The 21,847-nt window shown below is 41.9% G+C and overlaps 1 protein-coding gene across 1 annotated transcript in view; it reads left to right on the top strand.

The window, feature by feature from the left end:
* IGF1R (insulin-like growth factor 1 receptor) overlaps positions 1 to 21,847 on the top strand; it is a 45,844-nt gene that overhangs the window by 18,868 nt on the left and 5,129 nt on the right. Inside the window, exons 9-19 of the mRNA XM_009869054.1 lie at positions 68 to 272; positions 4,276 to 4,562; positions 6,047 to 6,183; positions 6,525 to 6,684; positions 7,410 to 7,515; positions 8,917 to 8,987; positions 11,234 to 11,463; positions 11,727 to 11,837; positions 12,928 to 13,087; positions 15,134 to 15,263; positions 19,704 to 19,838. Of these exons, the coding sequence (XP_009867356.1) occupies positions 68 to 272; positions 4,276 to 4,562; positions 6,047 to 6,183; positions 6,525 to 6,684; positions 7,410 to 7,515; positions 8,917 to 8,987; positions 11,234 to 11,463; positions 11,727 to 11,837; positions 12,928 to 13,087; positions 15,134 to 15,263; positions 19,704 to 19,838 (1,732 nt within the window). The remainder of the gene's footprint in view (positions 1 to 67; positions 273 to 4,275; positions 4,563 to 6,046; positions 6,184 to 6,524; positions 6,685 to 7,409; positions 7,516 to 8,916; positions 8,988 to 11,233; positions 11,464 to 11,726; positions 11,838 to 12,927; positions 13,088 to 15,133; positions 15,264 to 19,703; positions 19,839 to 21,847) is intronic.

Below are 21,847 nucleotides of genomic sequence, written 5' to 3'. Positions count from 1 at the left end.
GAACGTGGATTGTTGGTCTGTTCATAATATGAGTAGAAACAAGCCACCTCTATTCTTTTCTTTTAAGATAAAGTCCCAATTCGAAGATACGCTGATGGGACCATTGATACAGAAGAAGCTACTGAACCCACCAAGCCAGAGGGCTGTGGAGGGGAGAAAGGACCTTGTTGTGCTTGTCCCAAGACAGAGGCAGAAAAGCAAGCTGAGAAGGAGGAAGCAGAGTACCGGAAAGTCTTTGAGAACTTCCTTCACAACTCTATCTTTGTTCCCAGGTAATGGATTTTGGACACTTTCGCTTGGCAGATTTTGGCTAATAATTTCATTTTTTAACATTTCCTGGAGCTGAGGCTGCCTGGATGTGAAAGCGTAGGTAGCTAGCACCTCAACCACATAAACATTGCCTTTGCTTTTACATGAGACAATCCACAGCCTTACTTTGCAGTTTCTCTTATTCACTACGTTTCACATATTTCTATCGATTTTAGGTGGTAGTAAGGGTTCTTACCGATATTGTTCAAGGAATTTAGTGATGGTTTCTTTTCAGAGTCAAGAGTCACTTGAGGAGCTCTGTGTCTACAAGGGCTTTGGAGATGATCTACATGTGGCAGACAAGGGTTTCAAATGTGATCTTTCTCTAAATAGGCATTTCAAGTGCTTGTGTTCCTAATCTGAAGATTTCTTTGCCTCTGAAGTTGAATTGAACACCTTGTGGAACTGAAACGGATCTTCCTTTCTCACTGCTCTGATTGCAAAGGCGTATTGGTTTCCTGGGCCTGTGCTGCAGAGAAGTATTAAATATGCCTACTGGTCCAACATAAACACTACCGCTTACACATGAAGTGGAATACTAATGATTTTTTGCTGCACCATCGGGTAGATACTACTGAATTAATTGGTGATTTTTGATCCTTGAGTTTCAAATTTATCCTTCATGTAAGCTTGTCTTACTGTAGGTAGTTGGATCCTGTAGCCTAGCACGGAGCGTGTAGCGGTTGTGTCACAGTCTATAAGCAATTAGATTTCCATCGTGCAAGTTATTGTCTCTGTTGGTAGGTGAAGGTTATTGTGGAGTCCTGTATTTGAGAACTCTAGGGTGTGATATTGCTGCTCACTAAAACTGCTTTATATCACTCTCTATTGTGATTTTTTGGACCTTTATTCAGGGATTTGTTGGATTGATTTGTTCCAAGTTGGGACTGTGATACCTGCAGAGGTTCTTAGCTTTATCCAAAAAACGAGGAACTAAAGCTGCCTCTCTTTCAAAGTGCTAAGTGTTGTATCTGAGCTGAGTTTGAGTCATGTATAGAGTTTCTCGTTGAACTTGTGCAATGTTTCTCTACTGGTGATGAGAACCAGCAGCAAAGATGAGGTACAGAGGAGTAACAGCCCCCATGACTGTCCAGGAGCAGTGTGAAGATTTGTAATTGTGATCTGATATTGGACTTTATGAAATCACACAGCAAGGAGTTTTGAAAGGCATGTGTCAGATCTAAGCTACTTGGGCACCTGTTGCTGTTTCACCAAAGCTTTGTCATTTAAAATGGGTTATTTACTCCCAAATCTTCTTGCATTCCTCCCAAAGGAAACTCACAGAACCTTGAACTCAGACCGTAACAAACAAACTGATGAGTTCACAAAGAATTTCCTGAGAACTTGTCCGTTTCCCTTTTTTCTTAACTTACTGTCGTAAGGGTGTGTTTTGTAACAGCAAGGGCAGATAAGGTACAATGCTCAGAAAGAGCTGCATAGTTAAGCAACTTTAATTTTCCCGACATACAATCTCTTTAAAGATTATGAGCTAGTGAGACATGTCCATGGGACAAACCTAAGCAGCTTGTTATCTGCAGATTTTTATTTTTATTTTTTCTTCAGGGGAGAAGTCAATTAATTTTTTAATGCAAGCCTCAAAAGTAGTTTTTGTTTCCAGTTTTCTACCTGTCTCCAGGATATTATGAGAGAGATGCAGCATGTAATGCAATGTGAAAATAGTTGACTGGATGTTTCTAAGGTTGTTTAAAAAGCTGGTTGTTTTAATCTTGCTTGCAACTTCTGAATGAGCCCATGTGTATCACTGCAGTAGTGAAGTAGATTCAAACATTGGGACTCTGGTTAGTCTTGAAGAGATACTCGCAGCCACAGGAGGATGAGTTATTCTTCAGGGTTTTTTTGATTTTTAATGAGCAGGATGAGACAAAAGCTCTGTGTGTAGTAGAAGGTGTCTGAGAAGTAACATTAAAATTGCCATATGAGATCAGTTAGCTTGAATGTTAAATGACACTTTTCTTTTTAATTTCATTTCTTTTTTTATAGTGTCTTCTTTTTTCTCTTGCATTTCTCTTCCTTTCTCTCCTTTAACAGAATTAGATGGAACGTTTATGTTTTTTTCTCTAGATTTTTCCTTACTTCTTTTGATGCTTGCTTTTTTTCTTGATCTGTGCCTTTCATGAAAGCACAAAGCTGCCTGACCAGAAAGCAATGGAGTCCAGTCTCTTGATGTTTTAATCATGTTTGCCTTGTGGTTATCCTGCAGGTCTTTTTCTCTTCCCAATACAACTGTAGTTTTTCACCAACATGTTTTGTGTTGTTTTCTCTTTATCTTTTTCCCCAAAGGCAAGATAGGGCTGTACTTCCTTCCCCGACCCCACCAGATACCACCAAAGAGCTGAAACTTCATACGTCCTATAAAAGCAGTGATAAAGACGTGCCTGCTGGGTTCTTGCATTGGCACATGCTTTTGTGGTTGGTGGAAGATGAACTTCTTATTTTCACTCCTTTTATCACAAAATCTCTGCAAGTGCTCATCAGTTCAGCGCCAGGCATCCTGTGTGCTTTTAGTCGTTCAAAAGTTTATTCTTTCCACTGAGTTAAAGCAGTAAATGAATATGTGTCCTAAGCAAGGTGAAGAGATTTACTGACTTCCATAAATACCAGTGTAGAGGAGGCGTAAGTGCTTACATCTCCTATGAAATTCCCCGCTGACAAGTTAAGACATTCACTCGTATGTTGCTTAAAACAATTTATTGGTGACTTAGGAAGCTTTTTCCTTGTCTTCATTTATGTCTATGCTGTGGTTTGTGTGGCATCCCAGAGCAACAAAATGACGACTCAAGGCATAGTAAAAGGATTTTGGAAAATTTTGTTGTGAACTCCTAGAAGAAGTTTCATCCAACCTCTGCCAGAAGATTTCAAAACCAAGTCAGCCTGTTCTTGGCTCTCCCTGCAGCCTGCTGTTTTGTGGCTGAACATACTAAGACAGTATCTTTGACAGTGAATTAGCTTCTCCTGTTGAGTCATCTTTCTTCCTGTTGTGTGTTTGAGGGAGGCCTTATTTGCCTGGTTTGTAGCTCTCTGATTTAACCGTGTTAGACTTTGCTTTGTCCTTGATAAACAAGTGCTGAATGGGCACTGGCTAAGGATGTCAGGCGGGATAGGATTGAAGCCAAAACTGTTTCTGTTGTGTGACTCTTGTGCTGATGCTCAGCCCTGTCCACAGCAGTTTCTTAGACTTGAGAAGGTAGTAGTGTTGCTCTAAATCCTCAGCTTTTGAACTGCATAAATTTCATACAGATGCCTGTAAGGCGAAGCAGAGGTGCTTGGTGAGCTCTTTGCTATACGTAACATCAGTACTGCATTTTCTCATATAGGAAGAGTGTTCCTTTGCAGAGCTTTTATTTGAGTGAGAGAAACAGAGATACACAGATTATCACACGTTAGTGGTGGTTAGTGCATGGTCTTCCACTTCTTTCCACCGTTTCTGTTCTTAGTGCAATACATTCAAAGTTCTGTAATTTCATTGCAACCGGAAAGAAAGTTAAGCCTACTGAGAGTTACTAGCTTTGCTAATCCAACAAACTTCAAAACAGTATTTTCCCTAACCTCTTCAACCTTTAGCATCTGATTTTTATTTGAAGCATCAACATTACTGTCATTAAATACAAATCTAGGATGTTTTTTGGGTAACAGTGAAGCCATTTTTGCTGTTCAGTTTATTGTGTGGGGTCAGAAGTTTACATGTTTATCTTGGGGCACAGTGTGAGCTTCAGAGTTTTGATTGGTTTCTGACCAAAAGAGAGAGTAATGGGATGTGCTGACACGCTGCGACTTCAGCTCAAGAGCACACTTTCATCTTGTTCTGCAGTTTTCCTCCTTTAGCTTTTTTAATAGCGGAGTTACCTCTTTTACTGGGAGTGTTTTCACGGTTGTCCTGGAGCTGGAGCTAAAAAAATGGATCTTCTTTAAAAAGACTTTTTCTCTACTTGTGTGTTTGCTCCACAGACCCGATCGGAAGCGGAGGGACGTGTTCCGAGTCGCGAATGCCACTTTGGCCACTCGAAACAGGAACGCGACTGGGATGGATCACTTCACCAATATTTCTGACGCAGAGGAGAACGAGGTGGAGTACCCGTTCTTTGAGACCAAAGTGGATGGCAAGGAGAGAACTGTGATCTCCCATCTCCAGCCTTTTACTCTTTACCGCATCGATATTCACAGCTGCAACCACGAAGCGGACACACTCGGTTGTAGCGCTTCCAACTTCGTCTTTGCAAGAACCATGCCTTCAGGTATGCGCTCACAAATCTAAAGCGTCGTCTTATTTTCTGCAGAAAGATCAACCTCGGGAAGGAGAAACTCTCTGAAAACAGTTAGCAAGGTGTTGGGGTGTAATGATAGTTAAAAAAATTCTATACAAAATACTAAATTGGAGCTAGATAAAAGTTGGTTATAGTGGTTTAATGTCCTAGACTGGTCTCTTCTGTGTAGTGAGCATTGAAGTATTGGGTCTGTCCTCTGATCTGGAGAAAGGTAGAAGTGTGTGCACCGGCTACCAAGATAATTAGGAGAGAATCCGTTTCCCAGCGATAGAGGTGAGACCCACAGCCCTGGTTGGGTTAAAGGGTTTTATTCTTCAGTTGCTGAATGGAGACGGGGCAGCATTTCTCTGCTAATGTTTAGTTTTGCTGCCTTCACGCTGAACTGTTTGCAGATGTGAAGAGTTTTGCTGGTGGGAATGTTTGCCAAATGTTCCTTGTGTCACAGAATGACCACGCGTTTGTCCAGCCTGGAAACAGGAGGAGTACTGTGTTGTTTTGTAACCAGTCGCCGGCATCTCAAGTGATTCAAATAGGAAGCATTGAATGCCCTACTCGTTTTTGGGACTTTTACAGATTGTACTTCTTAGGAGAAGAATAGAGATGATTTTAGTGTAAGCTCATATGCATCCTGCAAAGAGCCCCTGACTCTGGCAGATGTCTGGGAATATTTGATACAGAAGGGTAGCAATTTTGTTTTGTTTCTCGAAGGAAGGGCTGTGATAATCCAGATCCAGCTGTGTCAGTTTAAAAAAAAAAAAAAGGCAAAAAGTATTGCTTATTTCAAGGAAATAAGGAAATCTGTGAGATCGGGGAAAAGGAAGTAAGTGTTCCCAGATTTTTAGCACATGACAGGCTAGACAATTGTTTTCTTCTCAACTTAACAACTGTACTTTTGAAAAAGTGATCTTTTATCTCTGACTGAGTCAGTCGTCATATATCTGTTAAGTTTTGAATAAAACATAAAATCATCAGGAATGAGACAGGAAGAAAACAATTCCTGAAGTGCTGATGAAACTCGGTTTTAAACTGCAACAGATTTCCTAAGACGGGATGTTTTAGGAAAGGGATGTTGGGGGGACACATCTTGTGCGTTTGCAGCCAGTTGGTGGGAATAGCTGCCTGCACCGTGCTGGCGTGGGGAAAACTTTGGAAGGAAGAACCAGGTGCTGATAAACAGGGTTTTTTTGGCACAGGGGCTGACACAAAGCACCCATACATGGTGAAACTGCCTGAGTACGCTGCACTGTCTTTGTGGCAACCAGCAGTTCAGACTCTGCTCATCTCTCCAACAGGCCCCTGGCCAGTGCGTTTCGTTTGCTGGATCTTTGAATAGCACTTACTGCGATGGTTTCATACCAACGAGTAGCACGAACCTTTGGTTTTCCTCAATTGTTGCCTAAGTTCCTGTTTCAGTAATAGGTGTTCTTCTCACGTTGCTTGTAAATATTTTACAGAGGGAGCAGATAACATTCCAGGAACGGTAGCATGGGAAGCAAAAGAAGAAAACACTGTCTACCTGAAGTGGTTAGAGCCTGCAAATCCAAACGGGCTGATACTAATGTATGAAATCAAATATGGGCAGCATGGAGAGGTGAGGATTTGGCATTTCTCTGTTAAGAGTTACTGCTTATAACACTTAATTTATGCACAAATTTGGATCTTTCTTTACGTGATTCTGTGCTGTGCTGCAGACCAAAGATGGAGATTGGGATTTCAAAGCACCCAGCACCAACCAGTATGCCGTTCCTTTGTTTCATTTATTTTGACAGGTTTTGAACTCCACAAATCTCCTTAAGGTGTTTAAAAAAACCCAACTGGTCAGATAGGGCTTTTAGTTATAAAAATCAACTTTTCCTGGAGCCATATTGTTCTCTCAAGGATGAAAGAATGTGAAGCTGGTAACATGAACTGCAAATCACTTTTTTCTTTTAGGAGAAGCGGGAATGTGTTTCCAGACAGGAATACAAGAAGCTTGGGGGAGCTAAACTAACTCACCTGAACCCTGGAAACTATTCTGCTAGAGTTCAGGCCACTTCGCTAGCTGGAAATGGGTCATGGACTGAGCCAGTCTCCTTCTATGTGCAGCCCAAATGTAAGATGAATGTCTCTTGGCTGTGTCAAACTGGGGGACTGTTGTATTTTTAATAATTCCTGATGTTTATGTACATAATTGGGCAGATTTGTTTTGTTGGGTTTTATTTTAAGATCAGTGTGCTTTTTCATATGACCTGTTCCAAGTGATATTTGGTAAAGATAACATCCTCATGGAAGAATAATGCTGATCCTGACAATAGCAGTAATTTATATTTTGGAAGATCACCCCTGTAGTGTCTGCAGAGACCCTCTCAAGAACTTTTGTATTTAGTTGTAGAGCATGAAAAACTGGAACTCCATCTTTTATTCTTTTTTGGTTCTCTAATTGCTGGACTTTGAAGAACCTGAAATAAAGACTGTGCATATTCTAAATATAAGTATTAAGTTATTGCAAGGTGAACAAAAGGTAGAAAAAGGATGGATATGCAAGTGAACAATTACATATTGTTCACTGAGGAATGTAAGTCCTTAAGCATAACTTGTGAAAACAAACCTCAGACAGACACTGTTCTGTACAAAATTAATGCTTTTCACTGTCTGTTTTCTTGTTCCACTCATCTGCAGTCAGGGAGTGTTTCTGAGTACATTTTTCCACATCAGACAAGAAAATGAGTACTTTGATTTCTTCCCTGTATGGAAATACACTGAGTGGGTTTTGAATGTTTCTTTGTTAATGGCGATTTTATAGAAACCCTGATGTAATTGTTTTTTTGTTGATTGCAGCAGCAAACTATGGAAACTTCCTGCACTTGATAATTGTGCTCCCTATTGCTTTCCTGCTCATCATTGGCGGGTTACTGGTAATGCTGTACGTCTTTAACAAAAAAAGGTGAGTCGTGTATGATTGTGGTTAAAATTGCAGGAGGGGAACATTTGTTTTCAAATCTGTGCCCGTGGAGCAAGTTAGAAATCAAAAAGGGAAATGGCATTCAGAGGACTTGAGAAGCTGAAGTAGATTCTGTCTTGTTGGTGTGTACCAGGCGGTGGTTTAGAGTTACCGGCAAGCGTCTGGCTGCTGTTTGAGATGTGAAAAGGCTTTTTATTACAGTATCATGTTTGAGAGGGAGGAGGGAGGCTTGTCAGGAGCTTACCCACTGAAACAACGATGGCAGACATTGAACCTATACAATCCGAAGATTTGTCTGAAATATGGGTCAGTATAAATTATGATAATTCAGTTATATTTAGGTTAATTTGATTTCTTGCAAATTCTAAAGGTTTTTTTGAAGTCTTTATATCCACTTAAAAAAATTACATCCTGGGCAGAGCAGTCCAGGGGACTGTTATACTGATTTGTTTGCCTCAGTTTTGTTTTCTTTAACTCAAGTGATTTATTTTCCTTTTATTTAATTGAAATGCATAATGAGAACTTAATAGAAGTCAGTGCAAATGTTCAGCCTTGCAACTTTCTAGGTACGGAGGTTTTTTATTACACTCATATAAATTATGCTCATTGAGTATCCCATTATTTCCAGCTCTAACTCATTTGTGTGCAGACAGTTCTCCTCAAGCACTCCAGAAGGGCTTTGAATTTAGTGAAGTACAATACCTGCTTGGCCTTCCCTTGGGCTCTCCTAGGTGAAATGCCTGATAACTCATTCTTTTTTAAACTGTTGTTCTAGCTCACAGGAATGTTTTGTCTTTGATTTCTGAGCTCTGATTGATACCGTTACTTCTACAGCCTGCCTCCTGCAAGAGCTCTCACAGTGCAGAATAAATGTGACTTACTCTGAAAACTGCCTCAGTAAACGTGGGGGGGAGGTGTGTTTTGTGGTTTTGAAATAAAATATTTGACACGCTTAGTTGAATGCAAAGCCCCATTAAAACAACCTTGTCCTTTGCTAGGTCACTTCTGTCCCACAGTAGGGCAGATGATGTTCGAGTAGGTTCTCAGCCACGGGTCTCCTGGGCCCTGTCACCATCCAGCTGCCTTTCTTAAAGGAAGTTTACCCAGCAGCTAAAAGTACCTTTTAAATAAAGTGTTTACGCTTTCTTGGTGCTGATTTGGTGTAGAGAAGACTGCGAGTTCCCTGGGAAAGCTATTCTGGATTGTTTTCCCATTGATGGTGTGAGGTAGAGTAAGAACTTGGTTTGTCCCTTTTGTCTGAAAAGCTCTTCACATACAGTAAGTAACATTCTGTGGCTGTGCAAACGGTGGAAAAGCTGTAGGAGAGGTTGTCTGAAGTTTACTTAGGTTTAAAGATTAAAAAAGAAAAATATATTTCAACAGGAACAGTGACAGACTGGGCAATGGAGTACTTTATGCTTCTGTGAACCCCGAGTACTTCAGTGCTTCAGATGGTAAGTGTGGCCTTACACTGTACTTCTGATGCCTTTGCTTTCATATGTTCTGTTTCTGTCTGGAAGGTATGAAATTCTAAAAGGGATGATGTAAAATTGCTTTCTCTCTCCATTTTACTAGCACAGCTATGGAATCCATCATTAATACTAACATGGATGTTGCCTGAAACATGGGAGTTTTTGAAATTTTTCCCATAGTTTATTCAGCTGAGGCAAATTTGAATGCATTAGTTTCACTTTCAGATTATCATTTACTCATCTAGTGATGTTTTCGTTGGAATGAAGGAAGATCCATGAATTTGTCGTTCATGTTTGCCCATTTTAGCCCTATTCTGACCTATCGGAACAACCCCACTGCTTGTTTCTACGTACTTCTCACATGGGAAATAATAACATTCCTTACTTCCCATCCCAATAAAACTGTCCAAGAATTTTTGATAGTTGGAGAAAGAGAAATACTGAGTTTGCAGACATATCACATGCAGAAATTTTATGTTAAAATGAGCGCAGGTGCTTAATGTAATCTGTATTTGTTTCTTTTAATATCTGAAGTGTAGATAAACCTATTTCTCTGTAGCTGGCAAAACAGTTTTTTAAAGCTAGTTTCAAGCTGACCTAATGTATTTGTGACTGATGTATGTATTTGGCAATGCAAATATTTAGAGGTATTAGACTATGGCAGTGTTTAGATTCCAGCTGGTGTATTTGTGTTGAGTGCTGTGCTAGCAGAGTGAAATAATGGCAATTCTCAAGTCAGATGTGGAGTTTTGGGAGGCATCTCTTATTTCTTTCAGTCTTCTGTGGGAGACACAATGTGGACAACGCTCAAGTGTTTAAAGTCATCCAGGAAATAAAAATTCTTTAAAACACAACAACTGCTGTTCCTAGAACAGAATGCTTATTTTGGTCTTGCTTTCTTCATGTCTGTATTATTTTCCTGTACTTCACTACCACAAGAGGTTGTGCCTGCTGATGGTGCAGATGAACTTCTTGCCAGTTCTTGTGTGGGCTGTCCCTGAGCAGCAGCAGGAGCTGAGGGAGCCTGGCAGTCCAGGGATCCTCAGCTCTGCTTGTCCAGAAAGCCCATGTCTGCAGTCGCTGTGGAATGGAGAGCCCTGGAAATTCAGCTTTCTGGCTAAATGAATCACTTTAATAAAATACAAAAACCAACTGTGTTCCTACTGGAACCTGACTTGCTAGATAATTAATTATCTCCCCCGCCTCCAACGAGGTGTGTTTGTCTGTAGCAAGCACGTGTTATTTGTACTGCACGGGTTATGTACGTGTGGAGCTCTTCAAGTGCAGGAGGAAATCAGAACATCAGACAAATTTCCTGGAGGCATCAGTTCTTCTGTTTACTGTTTAGTTTGGTGCTACCGCTGTACCTGTCTTGCCAGAACAGTGTTTCCCAAAGCCCACAGAAGGCTGATGGGTTTAGCCAGAGCGGCAGCAGACTATTTGACTGGTTTGGGGTTTTTTTTAGCAGCACCATTAGGGTTAAAGATCTGTCAGTGTTCATGCTATAATCCTCTATTTTTGCAACCTGTGATTTCACCCAACCAGAGCATGTGACACAACTGTCCCCTCCTTTGGTGACTGATAGGCAGCAGCATCAGTGACTGCTCCGATGCCTTCTTGCCTGAGGCAGTCCTCCCTCCTGGGAGGCACCTTCTGAGATGCCTCTTCTGCCTCAGATCAAAGGCTTACAGCAACAAGTTCTGCCTTTAGAGCTGCAACAGTGGGTGTGCAAGTGATCAGAATAGTTTCATGCAAAGAGCCTCTTAGATCAGAGAGTCTCTCCCTCTAGTCTTAAAATCAATCTGTTAATTGACAATACAGCAGATACTTGATCACCTGTATCAGTTTAGCATCTTTGATGGTGTCTGAAAGAATTAGAAAATGAAGGATCCTGAGAAAAGCTGAAGCCTGAAGTATTGATTCAAGCATCCTCCCACCGTGGTTTTGTGCTTTGAAGTTCCTTACTTCTTTCCCATTATGTCAGTACAATAGCGAGGCCACGTTCAAGTCCATCTACACAATTCTTTAGGATTTATTTGTAATGCCAAGCAGCTACCTCTCTCTGTATGGGCAAGACCGTGGACATTTGCATACAGTGTGTTAAGGTCTCAGCATTGTGTCTGGTATTTTTTGCAGTAGAACTGTTTGGGCGGTCGGTATCGTAAAGCGGAGAGTGATCACACCACTGGGAGAAGTGGAACGTCATGGCCTGTTCTTTCTGTCCTTAGTGTATGTTCCAGATGAATGGGAGGTGCCCCGGGAGAAGATCACCATGTGTCGGGAGCTTGGGCAAGGCTCCTTTGGAATGGTGTACGAGGGAATAGCCAAGGGGGTGGTGAAGGACGAGCCGGAGACCAGGGTGGCCATCAAGACTGTCAATGAGTCTGCAAGCATGCGTGAGAGGATAGAGTTCTTAAATGAAGCCTCGGTGATGAAGGAGTTCAATTGTCACCATGTGGTAAGTCATGAAAGTGTGACGAGGCTGTGGTTTGTACAGCCGTGAGGGCGTTCAGGGCACGTCTTCAATGACTGCAGCGGGAATTTGGGATTGAGTTCAAACTCTGCGCATCCTTGTAATATTGAAACAGCAGAGTGGATCAAAATCTACTTTCACACCTTTCTCACAGGTTCACCAGTGTTTGAAGCTACATATCAACATTAGTAAATGATGGCTGCAGGTCACTTTATCTGTGTCTGCGATGCTTGTTTTTCTTCTTCCAGGTTCGGCTGCTTGGTGTTGTTTCTCAGGGCCAGCCTACGCTGGTTATCATGGAGCTGATGACACGTGGGGACCTCAAAAGTTACCTGAGATCATTGAGGCCAGACACAGAGGTGAGTCATGAGTTGCTGGATGGTTTTTTATTTCTTCAGTTAGAATCATCTTGAATGAAACAGCGTCACGTTGGAAGCAGCAGACAATTAGCCTTTCTTGCCCTTTTCCTTAAGCTCTAAGGAAAAAAAAAGTGAGCGGCTCTGTGATCTGCAACACCTTTTTTCATGAGGTAGCTATTGCAAATAGCCCAGAGTGCTACGTGGGATAGGCCTGTTCTTGTGCTACTGAGTCCTGTTTTCCAGATTTGATTAAATCTCTTGTCTAATCTAATTTCTCATCAAGATGTTAAAAAATTGGCTAGCTGAAGCATGCATGTTAGGATAATTGTTTCATGTTGTTTATGCTGCCTGTTGCCACTGCTGGAAAGTAAAAATCTAATACCATAACTAATATGCGTGCTGTAATATGTAGGCTGTTGGTCTAACGGCTGAAATTGCCACATATAACACAGGGCTTGAAGGACAAAGATGACACATAGGTCACCTGGTGATGACATCAGAGTACACTGTGTAGAAAATGACCTTAGCGGCTTTTGCCCTTGATCTAGAAATTCTGATGTAAATAACTGAAAGGAAAAGACTGTGAGTGCAATGTGTGCACACGAGAATGGCTGCAGTATGAACAGACAGCACTGCAAGTGCCAAGAGCAGGTTGCTTAAGGGATTGGACACAGAAATCACTTAATGTCTTCTGGTTGCTTGTGAAGATGCTAGACTAGTAGAAATCTCTTAAAATAATCCCTCTGCTTTTTATCTCAGAACTTGGGTGGCAGAAAGATGGACATCTAAACTCTGTAGGTGTAAGAAAACATCCTCGTACCAAAAGCATTTCCGGATTGTATTCCCTAAAATAGAATGGGCTGTTATAAAAGAGCTGGGAGTTCTCTTTGTAACCCAGTTTGATACGACCGATTTTCCTACTAAGCATTATGCTGTGATGTACATAACCACGAGTTTCTGTTTAGCCTGGATCGTGTCAGGCTGAATTGCCATAGCGTAATTTCTTTTTTAAGAACTATTTTGCAGTTTGATGTAGAAATAGTTACTTTTTTCTTTCCCTTAACTGTTTTATCTCCTCAATCTTGCTCAGAATAATCCTGGCCAGGCACCTCCAACTCTGAAGAAGATGATTCAGATGGCAGGAGAGATTGCTGATGGGATGGCATACCTCAACGCCAACAAATTTGTTCACAGAGACCTTGCTGCGAGAAACTGCATGGTGGCAGAAGACTTCACAGTGAAAATTGGAGGTGCGCTTTCTTGACTTTTACCCAAATGCAAAATATCATCCTGAAAAATCAGCATCTCAGAAGGCGTTTTCTTTTTTTCTTTCCAAAAGCAGTGTGAAAGACATTTTAAAACTTAGTCCTAGTTCAAATTTCTGCAGAATGAAATATGTTTCTTATGAAGGCTTGCTGTGATTTAAGACCTGTGAGCAGTCGGCGTTGAGTTGAAACTCTTGGAATACCTCTGCTTGCTGTTGTTCCAGTGAGGAAATAGTACAGCACGTGGGTTTAAGAAGAGCTAGAGAAGCAGTGATTTGAGGTGCAGATGCTGCAGACATCTGGGTGGATGGCGTAGTTACCACTGGTGTGTCATTTGCTTTTCTGCTCAAAAACAATTCCACCTCCTGTTTATTGATTCAAGAGTAAGATCTACAGTATTATTGTAAAGCATATCTGATTTGGAAGTGGAGTGTAAGGCTTGACTTCAGCTGGATGCTTTCCAGTCTCAACTGGAGTTCTGCTTTCCAGACAACAGAATGGCTTTTCTTCTGCCCTGCTCTAAGCACAACAGTTGGGTTTTTTCCCTTCACCATCCCTCCAAAATAGCGTCAGATGAGTTTTTTCAGACTCCTCTCCAGAGAGAATGATTTTAAGCTTTTGGCTGTTTTCGAGTTGTGCATATTAAAATAACATGTATAGCAACAGCCTTCTGCTGTAGGAAACGAATTCTTTTTCTCTGAGCTTAACTCAGCTATTTTGATAATTTGTGTAAGTAATCCTGTCATTTGGGAGACAGAAAAAATGATTTCATTTTGAGTCAGTTAATTAGGAAATAAGATCTTTGGGGGATTTTGTGCATTTTCTGCAGGTTTGGTGGGAAGTCAGCCTGAATCCTTCCCATTCCAGTTTTCTCACTCCTCCTCCCCCCCACGAGCATGTTTTACAATTCTTTGAACTGAAGATGGTGCATTTCTTCCCTTTAACATGGTACATGGTTACCCTCAAAGCATTTTGTGAAGTGTTCTGCTCTGCTCTCATTTATGTACCCGTATGAAAATCCCTTCATGTTTAGGAAACAGTTTAGGAGCATCTTGACTGGAACACACACCTCAGTCTGCTTAGATCTCAGAGGAAGAGCTCCATGCTACACTGTCCTATGCTGGTTGCATATTTCTTATTTGCATTACATTTTTAAAGAATTTTCCGTTTAGGCAGCATTAAGTCACCCTGGAGTGTAGGAGTGATGGAATAGCTGCACGAATGGGGTTTTTGGTCATAATCACTGAGGGTACCAGTGTCCCTAGAAGACAAGGACTGAGAAGGATCAGTGGTCAGTCACTCACCCAAGCCTGATAATAATGACATCCATAGATTGGTAATAACAAGTGTCAGAACTGGAGGAATTCTGTCCTTTTCACTTCACTTACTGCAGAAAAAAGGGGCAACTACAGGTCTATACTGATAAGATGGATTTTGCCCTGGGTCTGCTGTGTTAGCAGACAGCATTTAATATGAGTAAGAGGCTTGATGCCACCTGAGTTATCAACTTTTCTGTTAGTGTCTTAAAACATAGTAACTAGTTTAGATAGTGTAGTCCAAGACCCAGCACTTCTCTGTGTGTCAAGCTGATGGTACAGAAAAAAAAAATCCTGGAATAAGTCTGAGTTACAGTCAGGAGATGAGCACTGTTAGATCCGAGTCTGGCAAATCCTTAGGTATTTACAGCTAAGGACGTGTGAGTAACCCAAAGAATGCCTTAATGTCGGTCTGTTGTTAGTTGTAAATTTGATCCTCTGTAGTGTTTGAGATGGATAGTTACACAGGAACTGCAAATTACCTTGGAGGGGGTGAAGAGAGAGAAGCGTTTCCCTCAATGTGTGAGATTTTGTTGGGAGGAAAGCTACCCCAGCCCTAAGGCAGCAGGTAAAGTGCCCACAAAGGAAGTTGTCGTGGTAACAGATCCCAGATTCTCTGCACCAAAGTGTCATTCTCCACTGGCTACACTGGCTTGTAGTAAGGGGAAATGTTCATCATTTTATCCTGCAAGCTCAAAACATTTATATCTTCTAGATTTTGGCATGACGAGAGATATCTACGAGACGGATTATTATCGTAAAGGAGGAAAAGGTTTGCTGCCTGTCCGCTGGATGTCCCCAGAATCACTGAAGGATGGAGTCTTCACAACGCACTCCGATGTCTGGTAACAAAAAAGGGGCTCTGAAAAACTATTAGAGCCTCTCTTCTGTCTTGTTTTGGTAGACTTAAATAAGTATAGTGGTTCTCCTGTCTCTTCAAAGGTAACTCTCTCTTTCCCACTGTGAAGCACTCTGCTTTGTCTTTCATATTTCCATTGCAAAATGAAGAATGCTGGAAGTTAAATTCGGCTCTCGTGGAGAGCAGAATTAAATGGATTTCCAAAACTGGAGGTGGCAGCATGTTTCCTGCTGTGGGTTGTAAAATCAGTTGTGCAGTAAAAAACATTACCTTCACCTGGAAGAGCAAGTTGTCATTTTTTCAGATTGCCCTTCTTCAAGAAAAGCATTAAAAATCGCCAAGAATATAGAAAGGTTCATAGTGCTGACCTGCTTTTCTATCAAAACCTGTGTAAATAACTCTACTTTCCTGCAGATGGTTTGTGTACACTAGCAGGTTTTTTCTTGGGAGTTCTCCCTTGTGAATATCCTTCTCCATTTGGAGCTTTGTTTGCTCGTTTAATATACTGCAAGATGCAGAAATAGTTTTTTCTTTCAAAGCACTTTGCCTGGTTGTTCTATCTGTGAAGTTATTAGGAGAGGCATTCAGGAAATTTCAAAATGTATTTCTTAAAAAGGGTGATACTCTGGAATGATTCCCCCTCCCCAACCTTGTGCAGGTAGGTGGGAAGGACTTGGCAGAAGATGAAAGTCTACTGGCAAAACCTCTACTCTCTCTTTTATGGTTTCTCTGCCTTCCTAACAAGATGTTTTTATTGCTGATCTGTTACAGAATTGGCAGCTGATCGCCTCTGAATGTCTAGAAGTCAGTAGAAATGGTATTTTAGTAAGCTGTATTTTCTTTAAACAGCTTGAGGATGTTGCACTCAGTGGACTGTAGTCCAAAGCACCAGCTTTGAGTGAAAGGTTCATAAGAGGAATTATGTAGCAAGTGAAAAAGCAAAGCTGCCAGAACGTTGCCTCATTTTTTTTGCATATGGCTAGTAACTTATTTATGAATCCAGTAACCCTCAAACTTGGAAATAGATGAAAATAACCACTTAGAGCTGAAGGGGAAGCCCTGTATCAGCCATTCATCTAACAGAACAGCACAGGCATGCTTTTGGCAGTCCCCCTGCAGTAAAACAATTTTGGGAATTGTAATGGCTTCATGAAACAGACAGAAATTTGGAATTTATCACTAGAAAATCCCCAGATGTAGAACTGAGCGAGCCTGGAGTGAAGAGCTGGCAGACCTGCCTGTTCTTCCACATGATAGTAACTTTTAAGTCCAGCCGTCATCTCGAGCCGTGGTATCGACTGAGGGTCGGGTGTTCAGCGTCAGTGACGTACGGCTTTCCTTTTAACCTGTAACTGAGAAGTGACATTATCGTTGACATGTAAGTCAAATTAAAAAAGCAAAATGCTGCAGATGTGATGCCAAATCAGGCGTTAGAAGTACCTCCCTTGTTGGGGGAAGTCCTGAGTTCTCCCTTCAACGTTAACAGGATTTGGCAATTCATCATTCAGTCCAAAGTGGGGTTGAGCAAACAGTGTGGCAGTTTATCAGCGGGGCAGTCTGAGCAAAATGTCCTAGCCACAAGTTACGTCAAGGAAAGTAGCCTACTGATAATGAGGTTGGAAAACTTAGGAGGGGGAGTAGACTCTTAACAGATTTTTACTTGAAAGCGTAGAGAGAGAAAAAACAAACGGTGTTTATGGAGAGGAGGCCCATGGCTCTCATCAGTATTTCGGACAGCTCCTCCTTGGGATGGTTTCTCATCTTAACTGTTAGAAGTGACCTACTCTGAAGTTTGGTTCACATGGATGTGCTATCTTGAGATACAGAGAGACGTGGTTCAGCATGAGGGAATATGCTGGTTGTTTAGAACACGTGTACATTTGTGTTTGCCACATGTTCCCACAGCTATAGATTCAGAAATTTCAGTCTGAATTCTAACTGTAAAGGAGCTTGACCTATCACTGTCATGAAATAGTGTCTCTTTACTTAGTCAGCTTATGGCTAAAAGAATCACTCTGGTTTACTGCTCAGTAACTTTTGGATGAAGGTCTCTTCATGCCAGTAAAAATTACTTTGCTCCTTGTATCAGTTCAGGTTCTGAAGTTGCTTCATGTAAACCATGTAGCTTGGCTGTTCTGGGGGCCGTTTATTTTCATCAAAAGGTAAAAGATGTTGAGATTGTTTTTCCTGCCTTTTTGGTAGGATATTGTAACCATCTGGTTCCATGTTCTTCGAGATCAGTTTTAAAAGCCAGAATGTCAAAAAGACAAAACTGTGCGAGTGGTCAGAGCCCAAGATTTATAAGCTGTAAGGTGAAACGGCGAACTGCGAAAAGAGTGTCTGGAGGTTTTGAAGGGTGGAGCTTTATTTTGGCAATTTATTCTTTTATTGCTCTTCAGACTGAAGAATGAGGTAATTAAACATGATTGGTTTTGTTGTAGTTAGAGAAGGAGAACCTTTCAAAAATTAATGCAATGCTGCTCAGGGTGAGGGTGTATTTCTATAAATAAGTCTGCAGCATCTTGTATTTTATCAGAGCTGGTAGTTGCCTCGAAAGACCAATGTAAGTTCATTCCTTACGATAATATGATTAAGCATATTAAGCAATACTTGTTCTCATTATTCCTGAAGTGATCAAAGTAGCTTCAAAGGCACCAAAATGTTGAGTTGACCCTCTGTCCCTGCCTCCCCTGAAAGGCAGACAATTGCAAGTCTGTTTGTGGCTTCTGGCTCCAGATGCAAACCATTTCAGATACAGTCGATAACTGAAAGATAAAACCACTCTGCCATAACTCCTGTTTTCACAACAATACGCTGTTGAAGCTCCATTTTTTCTCTCTAAGCTTGACTCAGCATTTTGGCCACAGAAGACAAAACAGAATCTAGGTTTTCTTTCTTTGCACAGCAGCTCTAAAATACACGACTCTTTGGTGCAGGGCAGACAATTTGAGCCGTGTCTGCTCAATAAACTAATTTTAAATTGAGATATTTTTGGAAAGTGTCAATACTTACGTCCAAACTACCCAATTATATAACTATGCTTGTCTTTCTTCACCAATAATCAATTCCTATTATTAGACAGACTTCTTTTTTCACTTCTGCTGTCCTTTGTAGTGGGTTGGAAGGAGCTGGAAGCTCCATTTCAAGAACGTAGTTACATCCGTGTTACAGAAGGGGTAACTTAGTTTCTCCTGGGGGTTTAAATGTTTTGCTGCTGAAGCAGCAAATTAAGATAGAAGCAGCTGGAGAACATTCACATTTCTTCCCTGTCTTTTTCAAGAATTGATTTTTTTCCTTGCTGCTGTATGTCAAATACCTTGATCTTGCTTTGCACCTTTGTGGAAGAAAGCAAAGCGAGGGGATAGATGGAAAGTATTACCCGAGAAGTGGTTTTGTGTGTGGAGAACCGAGGTTGGTTGGTTTGCTTGCTTTTAGTGCCGAGGCGGATGAGGTGCCCAGGCGTGGTGCTGTGCGTTTCTGGCCAACTCTCAGCTTGCCTGAGCGTTAAGGGGAAAAATGCAGCTTTTAAATCGGATTTGTGTGACTTGAGCATTTCTCGTGGAAAGCCGCTTGCCCTGGAATGAGAGCATACAGTTCTGTGTTAGTGCCTTCTCAGCTGCTGTCAGGAGCTCATGAAAGATGTTATGTGAAGATTTTGAGTTTATTTTTTTTATGTACAGATTTTTTTCTTGCTATCTCTGAGACTGAGTTGGGGGTGGGTTGCCTAGGTCACTTTAAATAACTGGTCTCTGCAACTGATTCCCTGCATCCTGCCACACACCGATCTTTTTACAGACTTTAACTCTATGTCCAGCCTGAGGTCCTCTGTACAGGAAGCACAGGGATGGGAACAGATTTTTTTTTATTATTTTTTTAAACTATTATTTCCTTATCGGCATCCTTCCTTTTCCCCTCTCCACTGTTCTTCCCGCCTTGCAGTGAACCTGAAAGTCGTGGGAAAGGGAGATGAGATGTGAGCTGGTTCTCCAGGCTTAAATCTTCTCTGAGTTAGGAGACTCCTGGTCAATGCAGTGAGCTTGTGGTGGCTTTTTTTATTGATTGACTAGTATAGAGCCAGTGTAATCAAGTAATATTGGACCACTGAGTGATCATAGTCACAACGAGCTCCGAGATGTAGATTATCTGAAAATGGTGATGCAGTATTATGAAGTCTTTTCTGACAGAGACTGTTCTGAAGAGTCACTGAGAACTGGGAGCCCATTTCTCACCATTTACTGGAGGTGTTTGAATCAGCAGTCCCTTGTGCTGGGTGATGTGGCTACCACCATAGCTGCATACTTTTTGAGCAGTTGGAGTTTTTTATTGACAGAAAATAACTTGTGGATACCTACTTGCTCAGCATCATCCGAGAAGAATAGCCTGCTAAAGATTGCTCAGCTTTCTAAAGTTCTCGTTTGTTTTCCAGGTCTTTCGGTGTTGTACTATGGGAGATTGCGACGTTAGCGGAGCAGCCGTACCAAGGCATGACCAATGAACAAGTGCTCCGCTTTGTGATGGAAGGAGGTCTGCTGGAAAAGCCAGACAATTGTCCCGATATGCTGTAAGTGGCAACAGTTCTGCTGTTCTCAGTGCCCTGTTCCTTCTTCCTGATGCACTGCAGTGTCTGCTTCTGCCCCGTCTACCACAGAAGGGTTATTAAACAGTGGTAGTAGTGTGAGGTGCTGCTTGAAACAGTCTCTGTCAATCTGGTATTTGATGGTAGTTAGATAGCCCAGAAAACAGCTTTGCTTGGGATCAGAATCTCACCTTGAGCTGTCTCCTCAAAGAAGAAAACAAACCCCAATCTTTGTGTTTCTGAAGAAAATTAGGCTTAATAAAAGATAAATTTACTACAGTGGAAGACTTTGTGCCTAAATCTTGTCTCTTCTGCTGGAAGTAATTCCGTCGAGCATAAAGTGAACAGAGCCTAGGAGAGCTGAAATGGATTGTGTGTAAACTCTGGGGAACTCGACTTTTTAGTTGAGCCCACAGATAAATGAAGGTATCGTCCCGTTGTGTGCAGCAGCGTTGGATCTGCTCTTTCAGTAACAGCGCTCATCGCAGTGAGATAAGCAGATCCCCCCTGCTAACAGTTTCCTGTGAGCACAGACAGAAGTACACAGGGAAACCTTTGCCTGCCCCGGGAATCAGTACAAAGCCGTGCGGCAGGAGAGGGTGTGCAGCACAGCGGGCTTCAGTTTTTAGCTTTACGTTAGTGAAATACTTCTGCCGGCTTTTGTGTACAGCAGTTTCAGTTGTTCAGACTTCATTACTTTGATGTACTTCCCAAACTGGCTTTTGGGAAGGAAATACTGCATCTTGCAGTTATTGAAGTTTGTTGGAGGCCCACAGAAGGGATACAATCACTTAAGGGCCTCAGCTGCTTGGGATTCTTAGGAAAAGAGCTTTTTTGGCTGGAGTGCCGGCCTTGGTTTCGGATGACAGGCAGTGTTGTTTTGTTGTTCAAGGGGGGTGGGTGGTGTATGCAGGGGGAGGTGTAGCTGCCATGTGATTCCTCAGTTTCACATTCTTTCCCTTCCACGATGCTGCGGAGAATTTCTGGCAGGCAGATCGACTGGAGATTGTTTAACACGGGCAGAGCTGTGTAACGGAGGAGGGGAGCAGGCAGAAATGGGGGAAGAACAGGGTGTGTGGAGGGGTCAGCCCCCCGAGTCCGTAGGAAAAATCCCCCTCCACGGTGAGAACAAACTCCGCAAGAGATGCAGCGCTAGAAATTCCCCAGGAACCTGGGGCATGTGTGGTATGAACAGGAGGTTAGGAGGGGAGTCATGGCAAGAAACTCTCTTTACTGGAGTCCTCCCAGCCCGTTCTCCTTCCTCGTCATCCTCAGAGACACTCCTCTGCTTGCTGGGTGTTGCTACTGGATGAATCTACTTTCAGGGTAGCAGCTGGCTTGCGAGATGGGAGAATTTGGTTAACGTCTGGCAGAGCAAATCTTTGCACCAGTGTATGATGGCAAAGGCCTTTTTCGGGCTGATGTTAATGAAGAAGCTGTTCACACATTAGTTATGGCCACCAGAATGTTACCTTACGTTGCAGAGGTGCAGAATAATAATAAAAAAATCTACCTTTGAATTAGCTACTTCTCTCCATCAGAGCAAGGAGCAGAGCTGAACTTGGAACTAGGACACATCATCCAGTTTAGTGGTGGCTTTTTTTTTTTTTTCAGTCAGATAGTTGTGTATAAAACATACTGATTCCATCCAAAGTGAAAAAATAAAAATAAAAATTGACATATTGGCCACAGAATCTTACTGTGCCTTGCTTTAGCTCCCTTTCACCTTGTTTTGTCTTTGTATTAGGAGGGAAACCCAAGTCTGCTGAAGTTCAAGTAAATTGTTATACAAATAACAGTAGGGAGCTTCAGGAATAGCCTTCACCTTGTTCCATGCGTGTGCATTTGGCTATCAAAGAGCCTGTTTTGCGTTAATATGGTGCTTTTTTTCTCTGCGTGTTTTCCCTTCTTTCCCCTGGCTTCCATCCCGTGTCCCCGAGATGCTGTAAGGTGCGGTGAAGTCCTCCAGAACCTGCCAGGTCTTGAGCCTGGCG

The sequence above is a fragment of the Apaloderma vittatum genome, unplaced genomic scaffold (genome assembly GCF_000703405.1).
Source record: "Apaloderma vittatum isolate BGI_N311 unplaced genomic scaffold, ASM70340v1 scaffold2685, whole genome shotgun sequence".
NCBI lineage: Eukaryota > Metazoa > Chordata > Aves > Trogoniformes > Trogonidae > Apaloderma > Apaloderma vittatum.
The sequence above is the reverse complement of the archived record's forward strand: the minus strand, read 5'-3'. Positions and strand labels throughout refer to the sequence as shown.